Source organism: Oncorhynchus nerka, linkage group LG27 (assembly GCF_034236695.1).
Source record: "Oncorhynchus nerka isolate Pitt River linkage group LG27, Oner_Uvic_2.0, whole genome shotgun sequence".
In the NCBI taxonomy this organism is placed as follows: domain Eukaryota; kingdom Metazoa; phylum Chordata; class Actinopteri; order Salmoniformes; family Salmonidae; genus Oncorhynchus; species Oncorhynchus nerka.
In genome coordinates, this window is record NC_088422.1 from 91,518,642 (window position 1) to 91,529,248 (window position 10,607).

At 45.0% G+C, this 10,607-nt stretch overlaps 1 protein-coding gene across 2 annotated transcripts; it reads right to left on the reverse strand.

Moving 5' to 3' along the window:
• Window positions 1-1,307: 1,307 nt before the first annotated feature.
• On the reverse strand, window positions 1,308-8,680 carry LOC115115994 (solute carrier family 25 member 44-like). Of its 2 annotated transcripts, none has more exons than XM_065012293.1 (4): window positions 8,487-8,680; window positions 7,139-7,810; window positions 6,746-6,873; window positions 1,308-3,582 (listed from the first exon to the last, which is right to left on the reverse strand). In XM_065012293.1, the coding sequence occupies exons 2-4, from the start codon at window positions 7,767-7,769 to the stop codon at window positions 3,391-3,393; spliced, it is 951 nt and encodes a 316-aa protein (XP_064868365.1). In that variant the 5' UTR covers window positions 7,770-7,810; window positions 8,487-8,680; the 3' UTR covers window positions 1,308-3,390. The 2 variants fall into 2 exon arrangements, with proteins under 2 accessions (XP_064868365.1, XP_064868366.1); XM_065012294.1 differs by having other exon boundaries at window positions 8,583-8,676.
• Window positions 8,681-10,607: the final 1,927 nt, after the last annotated feature.

Genomic DNA, 10,607 nt, shown 5'->3' on the forward strand with positions numbered 1-10,607 from the left:
ACATTAGCCAATCAGAGCAGCGAATCGCATTGTGCTCTCCCAAAATGTCTGCTAACCCAACGCAGATCCATTCAAAGCCCTGGGGCTTTTTCTATGGACTCCTAAAGGACTAGCTTAAAGACCCCCTCTATCGTTCTCTTAATGGTCATTTGTCATGCTTAACCTTAGTTATGGCAGAATAACCAAGGTGAGTCTACCATCCAATCGTGATATTTTAATGACCCAAGTTAGTGAAACAAAACTGCCACACAAAACCATCAAAGAAACCTGGGTCCTATTCATTAGTGCAAGTCTAGTCTCTCCCCATTTCTTCCGTTTGGTTTCTAGTGACTCTCCATTATGTTGGAGCCATGTGATGTGACCATAGCAGACATTTGAAACGAGCCACTCAGTTATCACTGTGTAGACAACAGAACACACTATGTTAAACAGCAAGCCTGTGTGATGCCTGGATTCCTTTTTACATTTTTAAAATGGTTTTTCGGGTCAAGTTTGATATTAAAATTCCAGGCAGTAGTCTATATATTTTGAATGTGCTTAGTTATTGTCTTCTTTGAAGTCAAATTACAGTCCCTACTCACCCTAGGGGAGCATGGATTTACAAAACAAACCTCTAAAGAGGGTAGCCTTGTTGCCCATAACAAGTGCCCTTTCCAATACATGACAGAGTATGAGACAGAAATACTAATGTACATAAATGAACCTAGAAGGCAAGTAAGATGTAAGCCACACTGAAGAAAAATATAAACGCAACATGTAAAGTGTTGGTCCCATTTCATATGCCCAAAAAGCTTATTTCTTTAAAATGTTGTGCACACATTTCTTTACATCCCTGTTAGTGAGCATTTCTGCTTTGCCAAGATAATCCATCCACCTGACAGGTGTGCCATATCATGATCATTACACAGGTGCACCTTGTGCTGGTGAAAATAAAAGGCCACTATAAAATGTGCCATTTTGTCACACAACACAATGCCACAGATGTCTCATGTTGAGGGAGTGTGTACTTGGCATGCTGACAGCAATGTCCACCAGAGCTGTTGCCAGAGACTTTAATGTTAATTTCTCTACCAAAAACCTTCAACATCGTTTTAGAGAATTTGGCAGTACGTCCAATTGGCCTCACAACCGCAGACCACGTGTATGGCGTCATGTCGGTGAGCAGTTTGCTGATGTCAACGTTATGAACAGAGTGCCCCATGGTGGTGGTGAGGTTATGGTATGGGCAGGCATAAGGTACGGAAAACGAACACAATTGCATTTGATCGATGGCAATTTGAATACACAGAAATACCATGACGAGATCCTGAGGCACATTGTGAGACCCATTTATTTTAAGGTATCTGTGACCAACAGATGCATATCTGTATTTCCAGTCACGTCACTCAGTAAAATCTTTGAAATTGTTGCGTTTATATTTTTCTTCAGTATCGTTTGAACCTTTGCTATTGTCCAGAGAAATATCAAAATACATTTTTTTTCTCTCCAATAAATAACTTCAGAACATTTTATTTTAAGACAATAATATATTGACAAATTCAAAGAAATGTACATTGTGCAACCACACATTTGAGCTGGAAGTGATTAAGTTAATACATAGATTGCACTCAGAGGTTTACTGCCACAATACATAAAGGGACATGCCTCATCTTGTTCTCTGCCTGGAGTCCTCATCTCACATGGCTTCCTTTAAAGAGCACTTCACTGGTGGTCCAGCACACTAACAACAAATCCCTCCCAAATACCAACCCTGAAACCATCAGAAAAGTAATTTACTGAACATTTTAAACTACAACAGTTAACATTTCACAATTGGCCAACAAACGTGATTGTTCAGTACCACATTAGTTGAATATTGCTAATATTGCCACAGCAGCAATGGTAAATACCAGGGTCAAACTATTGAATATTGGAGTTGAGGTGAAGACAATTGGAAACGATGTGCTTTAACAGTATCATTTACAGGATCACATCACATATTTATTTAATTCACAATAAGATGGCTGCCCTAAACACCCCCAAAGTTACATGTGCTACTTCTAATATAATAATTATATCATTTACCAGCTACTTTATTTTGTGCTGGGAGTAACCTTGTCCGACCCCAGGCTCAATTGCTAGAGAGCTGGCTGGGTGGACGAGATTCGGTTGGGAGGACTAAAGGGGAGGGTCTTTGCAAGTGAAAAGTCAAAGAAGAAGAGGAAAATGTGCCATAATTGGATGTTTTGTTTTGTGTTTTTGAGCTGAACTTGTGTATGTAATTTGCTGTTGCTACCTCCTAGAACTAAACCTGATAAAGGCTACAGAGGGCAGCTATAAACAGATTGAAGAGCATCTATCCTATTACTAAGACAGTAGAAATACATTAGAAGTGATGGATCAGTCCAGTGTTTATACCGAAGGAACCAACTAGTGCTGAGCGATTACTTTTTGAAGTCGGTTTGGTTTGATTATTTTTTTTAAATGACGTTTTCTTTCATTTGAATTTGATTTTTTACATGAAATGCACTGCGCATTATGTGGTTTGAATACTGTAACACAGAATGAAACAATTAAAAGTCCCATGACAGTAGTGACTGCCCATTACCGCTTATCACTTATTAAGCATCATTTATTCATGATTTTAATTCAATATTTCATTTGTTTTAAGCCTATTTGATGTCTTTATTTCATTCCAAGTCATGTCATCTTTACAGAGCTGCTGCCCATGCTGTCTGACAAAATCACTATTTGAGTAGTTCTTCAAAGTAAACACGGCATGTTTTTATGGAAACTACAACTCCATTGCACAGTTCGGGCTTGATCTGATTTATCGCTAGAAAAACTGTGCATAGCGCTCAGACAAAAAAACAACTAAATGGAATTCAAATAATTCACCAGACATTGGTCAATTAGTTCCTTAAAAAAAATGAAAAATAACGGTTAATCAGTTAATCGCTCAGCACCGGTCACAAATTACACATTGTAATGACATACTACTGTTCCTTCATTCACTTACAATTTAAGATAAAAATCCCCACTAAAAGGCAGCAGTAATTTAAAAGGCAAACAAAATGATAAGGACAAGGAAGCCATTAAGGAATAGAAGCAGGCAGAGCTTGTTGGCCCAGTTCCATTTCAGTCCCTGGGCCAATATTGTGCTCTATTGCTATCACCTATGTAGCGGTGAGGTCAGGGGAGCTCTAGAGGCCAACTTGGAATCAGGGCCACAACAACCATTTCTAATCCCAAATCCATCTGTGTCCCTTACCCACTATGATTGTATAGACAATGTGGTGAAAATTCAAGTGAGAAATGTGTAGCTATTTCCATATTGGTAAAACCTATCCCCTAACCTGGGCATAGAGGGTTTGGGCTAGGGGTCGATTTGGAATTGGGTGCTAATGTCCTCTACCAGTGTCTGGAGTCGACCAGCTCCGGTCTCAGGCTCACTCTCTTGAGGGTTTCGTAGCCCACGACCATAACGATGGCGGTGGGAATGGAGGATATGATGCGTGCAGACAGCCCTTTGGTCATCCCCCAGAATCCCTCCTCTGCCAGCAGGTGCCTGAAAGTCTCCATGACGGAGGTCCTGCCTTCAACCTGCCACCCACACAAGGTTGTTGTTACAAAGGGATTTATTCATGTACATTTTTTTGTGTAAAATTTGATTTGCTATGCCAGGATTTAGACCCGGGGTAGGAAACTCTGGTCGTGGAGTGGAACAGAATTATAATAATAATAATACATATAATTATAATAATGTGCCTGTGCCACTCCAGGACCAGGGTTGCCTATCCCTGATTAGACTCTGTGCCACTCCAGGACCAGGGTTGCCTATCCCTGATTAGACTCTGTGCCACTCCAGGACCAGGGTTGCCTATCCCTGATTAGACTCTGTGCCACTCCAGGACCAGGGTTGCCTATCCCTGATTAGACTCTGTGCCACTCCAGGACCAGGGTTGCCTCTGTGCCATCCCCAGGGTGATTGATTAGACTCTGTGCCACTCCAGGACCAGGGTTGCCTAATTAGACTCTGGCCACTCCAGGACCAGGGTTGCCTATCCCTGATTAGACTCTGTGCCACTCCAGGACCAGGGTTGCCTATCCCTGATTAGACTCTGTGCCACTCCAGGACCAGGGTTGCCTACTCTGTGCCACTCCAGGACCAGGGTTGCCTATCCCTGATTAGACTCTGTGCCACTCCAGGACCAGGGTTGCCTATCCCTGATTAGACTCTGTGCCACTCCAGGACCAGGGTTGCCTATCCCTGATTAGACTTGTGCCACTCCAGGACCAGGGTTGCTGATTGCCTGTGCCACTCCAGGACCAGGGCCACTTGCCTGATTAGACTCTGTGCCATCCCCATTAGACTCTGTGCCACTGATCCCTGATTAGACTCTGTGCCACTCCAGGACCAGGGTTGCCTGATTAGACTCTGTGCCACTCCCTTGCCTATCCCTGATTAGACTCTGTGCCACTCCAGGACCAGGGTTGCCTATCCCTGATTAGACTCTGTGCCACTCCAGGACCAGGGTTGCCTATCCCTGATTAGACCCTCCAGGACCAGGGTTGCCTATCCCTGATTAGACTCTGTGCCACTCCAGGACCAGGGTTGCCTATCCCTGATTAGACTCTGTGCCACTCCAGGACCAGGGTTGCCTATCCCTGATTAGACTCTGTGCCACTCCAGGACCAGGGTTGCCTATCCCTGATTAGACTCTGTGCCACTCCAGGACCAGGGTTGCCTATCCCTGATTAGACTCTGTGCCACTCCAGGACCAGGGTTGCCTATCCCTGATTAGACTCTGTGCCACTCCAGGACCAGGTGCCACTTGCCTATCCCTGATTAGACTCTGTGCCACTCCAGGACCAGGGTTGCCTATCCCTGATTAGACTCTGTGCCACTCCAGGACCAGGGTTGCCTATCCCTGATTAGACTCTGTGCCACTTGCCAGGTGCCACCAGGACCAGGGTTGCCTATCCCTGATTAGACTCTGTGCCACTCCAGGACCAGGGTTGCCTATCCCTGATTAGACTCTGTGCCACTCCAGGACCAGGGTTGCCTATCCCTGATTAGACTCTGTGCCACTCCAGGACCAGGGTTGCCTATCCCTGATTAGACTCTGTGCCACTCCAGGACCAGGGTTGCCTATCCCTGATTAGACTCTGTGCCACTGATTAGACTCTGTGCCACTCCAGGACCAGGGTTGCCTATCCCTGATTAGACTCTGTGCCACTCCAGGACCAGGGTTGCCTATCCCTGATTAGACTCTGTGCCACTCCAGGACCAGGGTTGCCTATCCCTGATCCTGTGCCACTGATTAGACTCTGTGCCACTCCAGGACCAGGGTTGCCTATCCCTGATTAGACTCTGTGCCACTCCAGGACCAGGGTTGCCTGCTCTGTGCCATCCCTGATTAGACTCTGTGCCACTCCAGGACCAGGGTTGCCTATCCCCAGGGTTGCCTGATTAGACTCTGTGCCACTCCAGGACCAGGGTTGCCTATCCCTGATTAGACTCTGTGCCACTCCAGGACCAGGGTTGCCCCTGATTAGACTCTGTGCCACTCCAGGACCAGGGTTGCCTATCCCTGATTAGACTCTGTGCCACTCCAGGACCAGGGTTGGACCAGGGTTGCCTATCCCTGATTAGACTCTGTGCCACTCCAGGACCAGGGTTGCCTATCCCTGATTAGACTCTGTGCCACTCTCTGATTTGCCTAGAGGACCAGGGTTGCCTATCCCTGATTAGACTCTGTGCCACTCCAGGACCAGGGTTGCACTCCATTAGGACTCCAGGACCAGGGTTGCCTATCCCTGATTAGACTCTGTGCCACTCCAGGACCAGGGTTGCCTATCCCTGATTAGACTCTGTGCCACTCCAGGACCAGGGTTGCCCCTATCCCTGATTAGACTCTGTGCCACTCCAGGACCAGGGTTGCCTATCCCTGATTAGACTCTGTGCCACTGGACCAGGGTTGCCTATCCCTGATTAGACTCTGTGCCACTCCAGGACCAGGGTTGCCTATCCCTGATTAGACTCTGTGCCACTCCAGGACCAGGGTTGCCTATCCCTGATTAGACTCTGTGCCACTCCAGGACCAGGGTTGCCTATCCCTGATTAGACTCTGTGCCACTGGACCAGGGTTGCACCCAGGACCAGGGACCAGGGTTGCCTATCCCTGATTAGACTCTGTGCCACTCCAGGACCAGGGTTGCCTATCCCTGATTAGACTCTGTGCCACTCCAGGACCAGGGTTGCCTATCCCTGATTAGACTCTGTGCCACTCCAGGACCAGGGTTGCCTATCCCTGATTAGACTCTGTGCCACTCCAGGACCAGGGTTGCCTATCCCTGATTAGACTCTGTGCCACTCCAGGACCAGGGTTGCCTATCCCTGATTAGACTCTGTGCCACTCCAGGACCAGGGTTGCCTATCCCTGATTAGACTCTGTGCCACTGGACCAGGGTTGCTCCAGACCAGGACCAGGGTTGCCTATCCCTGATTAGACTCTGTGCCACTCCAGGACCAGGGTTGCCTATCCCTGATTAGACTCTGTGCCACTCCAGGACCAGGGTTGCCTATCCCTGATTAGACTCTGTGCCACTCCAGGACCAGGGTTGCCTATCCCTGATTAGACTCTGTGCCACTAACATCTGTTAGAGAAAACAGTGGCCCCAATGATGGCCACATGTGGCTATCCAAACAGACCCTTTACCCCATTACATTCCACTAGTGCTTTTAGCTGAAGTTGCACTCTACCTGCACTCTAGCTCTGACCACATCCATGGGGTTGGTGACAGTGGAAGCAGTCGCAGCAGCTAGTGGTCCGGCCATGGCTTGGAGTAGTAGATGAGGGCAGTCACTGGGCGCCATTTTGGATAGCTGTTCTGTGAAACGTTGTGGAAGATTTGTACTTTGAAATGCTACTTATAGACAATGTATGTTGACTATAGGGACTATAAAGATATAAGACATTATTCATCTCCGATCCTTCTTGAAGAAAATACTAATAATAACATTAAGGGACGGTTTCCCGGATTAAGCCTACCCCAGGACTCAAAGCTCAATGAAGCGCTTTGTCCAGGACCAGGCTTAACCTGTGTCAGGGAACTCCATCCTTGGATAAATACCCTTGTAAACACTCCTTTTTACCTGCGTAAAAGTGATAAAAAGGCCACCAGACCGCGCTATTTGGGATGTATGTTAGAAGGGAGGCCACATATCCCCTGTAGAAGCCTCGGAAACCGTCGGCCGCAAAGATCTGAGCAATCATGTTCCTGGTTTGGCCAAATGCCATTTTTGTCTTCCCGTCAGACTCCGTTTTGACCTTGACCCGGAAGCGAGTCAGGTGCTTCCCTTGGCCCTGCATCATCAGCTGCTGGGAAATCACGTCTATGGGGACAGTGATGGTTTGTGCCACCAGGGACGCCGCGCCACCTGCCACCAGAGACTTGACGGTATTGTCCTTGGAATAGTTGGAGACGTATTTCCTCACCAGCTCGTAGGTGGTGATGTAAGCCTGGCCCGATATGAGAGTGAAGGTGTTGACCATGAAGCCGCGGTAGAGGCCCCGCACGCCCTCGGCCCGCAGGATCTTGAAGAAGGCATCGAAGGTCCCGTTGTAGAGCGACTTACCCTTCTGCACTTGCAGCCTGGTGCGGATGAGGGTGGCCGGGTAGACGGTGGCCCGGATGGTCATGGTCATGAATACCCCGAAGGAGTAGAACTTCCTCTTGTCCAGGTCCTCCCATTCAATGATCTGGATGTTCCTGTTCTGTTGCATCCTGCCTTTCTGGAGAGCCCCCTCATCAGACTAGCCTCTACCTGGGGAAATACAGACCACACAACACTGTCAACGGTTTCCTCCACGAGGTAGCACAACATTTGAAGTCTTGAATGCATCAACTTTGAATGAATTAAAGATGGCAGTAGGTCTGAAGGTTGTACCAGTATCATGAAAATTATTCACAAACTACTACATCAGAAAACAAGGCCTGTGTTGTGTGGTGTGTCACTCATTATCTCCCAAGTCTCCTTGGGAAATGAGCGATGTCTAAACTGACTGGGTTTGTGTTAGGAAGGATCAAAGGTCATACACACACTGTACTGCTTCGTAGCAGTCATGACTATGTTATTAAAAGCCTGACAAGGTAAAAACAGATCTCACATTGATGGGGAGCTTCAATGTGCTCTCTAGGTGAAGTATTAATGCGCTAACATTACAAGCTACTGCTAGTTGCAGGTCACAGGACACAATGTTCCCTAAACCAAAGAGCCTATTGTCAATCGCGCAATCCGGAAATAACACTGAAATAGTAGCTAACTAGCAATGCATAGGTTGAATACTTGTGCATGTGTAAACAGTATGTCAGACTGTATGTAACCACAAATTGGCTAGCTAGCTGGCTAATAATAATGCAACCAGTCACTAGCTATCGTTAGCTAGCCAGCTATGCGTTGGTTGATTTCCTTGCTAGCAAGCAGGCTAACGTTAACTTACCTCGTTGGACAAATGTATATCAAAATATTATGTACATAGTCGGAATAGCAATTTCATATCAGTAGGTGAGGAAAGCGATACCGAATTTAGAGCTACCTGTCCGGGTTATGATTTGATGTTATGTTGGAGAACTAAACCAGAGAGGAAGAGGCAACGCGAGAGGGTTAACTGGGAAAATATTTGTGGTTTCCAGCAGGTGGCGTTTTTTCGTTTTTTTCCGTTTTGCTCAGCAAGCGAGGAGGGTGTTTTGTAATAATTGAACTTTTCTCCTCCACTGTACTGCGCTACCAGAGACACCACCTTGACGATAGATGGCGCTGTAAACCTATTTTCTTCGACCGGTACTTTGCCAATGAGATATAGTGTTTTCTGAACTCCATGCCCCGTGTGTCAGACCTCCGTTCAGCCAACAGGAATAAGTCAAACCTAGCAAGAATAAGGCCGTAACCTCGGCGCTTTTCCTTCAAAATCAGTCCTGCAATGAAAAATAATACAAATGGTCGAAATTCGTAACATTTTATGAGGAAATGTTAGCAGACTTAGAATTTCAGTTTAACAATATGAAAAATGTAATAAAGTGAATCGCCTTCATAGGACAAATAAATGTTTATAATTTACATTATTGTTAACAGCATTTACAAAAAAAGAATGATTATTAGATAGTTATCATGGGTCAGGTCTTAACGTAATACAAATAACAAAATATGATTTATTCTACTATTAATAATAATAATAGCAATAATAATATATTTCGTATAATTACAATAATCAACTTTAGAAAACACGTTTAAATCCCATTGTTAATTAGTCCATTTGTATTGCATAATATTCAGTACGTTTTTCATATTGAACATACTGCACAGTAGTACACAATTTCATGTGCTTTGTGTCGCAGTAAAAGGGGGTCCAATTCTACTCAGGAAGACTTAGTTTCCAAATCCACAGATTGTGCCGCGTTCAAAACAACTCGGAAATCAATTCAAGGGGCTTCTTTGGCATATGTTAACATTTCCAAAGCAAGTGAAGTAGATAATATACAAAAGTGAAATCTCCGACTTCCGTGGATTCAAAATAAATGGGACTTGATTTGACCTCGTATTTTTCAGAGTTCCCCGTTGTTTTGAACGCGGCATTACACGAGATAAGCGTCGCTGCTAATCATCCCTTAAAGTGGCCAATCAGTTTGAATCCAATCGTTTTTTCATACTGACAATACATATTGCACCGTACACAATAATCTGTACATTGTGTCGCAGTAGTAAAAAGGAGGTCCATTCTACTCACCTTTAATTTCCAAATCAACACAGTTTACCGTTAAGATGAGGGAAAACGTATTTTTTTTATGAGCATGGCCTTATTTCTATTACAGCATATTGGATGGCTGTCATTCATATTCCATTCACCCAGCTCAATGTAACATCGATAGGTTTTAGGTTACTACATGATACTCAAATATTCCCTATACCCATCGTGAGGTTGCTTCAACCTAGCCTACAAATTAAAGTGTAGGCGCACTGGTCGAGAGAAATTAGAGTAATCAAGGTGACAGACAGACTAACGCCTTGCACACTCTTGCCTCTGTAACGGTGCAGTTAAATTGTTAAATTCCTGCATAAAATGGGTATTATGCCACCTCCTGGTAGAGTAGTGTGTTTACATTGTATAATACACTGAGTGATAAAGGTATGGGATTCTGGGTAATCCACAGCAGATTTATGGAGAATTGCTGTGGGTGAGTTGGAAATGGAATGTTTCCGGGATATAAATGTATAAAGTTGACATTACATCATAAAACCCACATGGAAAACTGAGATTCGGCAAATAACACATAAAGAGTGGCTCATTTGACGCCAAACCAACAACAGTAGTTACTAATAACATAAATTGCTAATGTACGATTGCTAACTACTCACAATATTTTATGCACTTCAGTGCTAGCTATGCTTTCAGTACTAGATGCATTCTCTGATCCTTTGATTGGGTGGACAACATGTCAGTTCATGCTGCAAGAGATCTGATAGGTTGGAGTACATCGTTCAGAAGTTGTCATAATTACTGTGTAAGTCTATGGAAGAGGGTGAGAACCAGAGGGTCTTTTACTCAGTTATAAGGAATTATTAT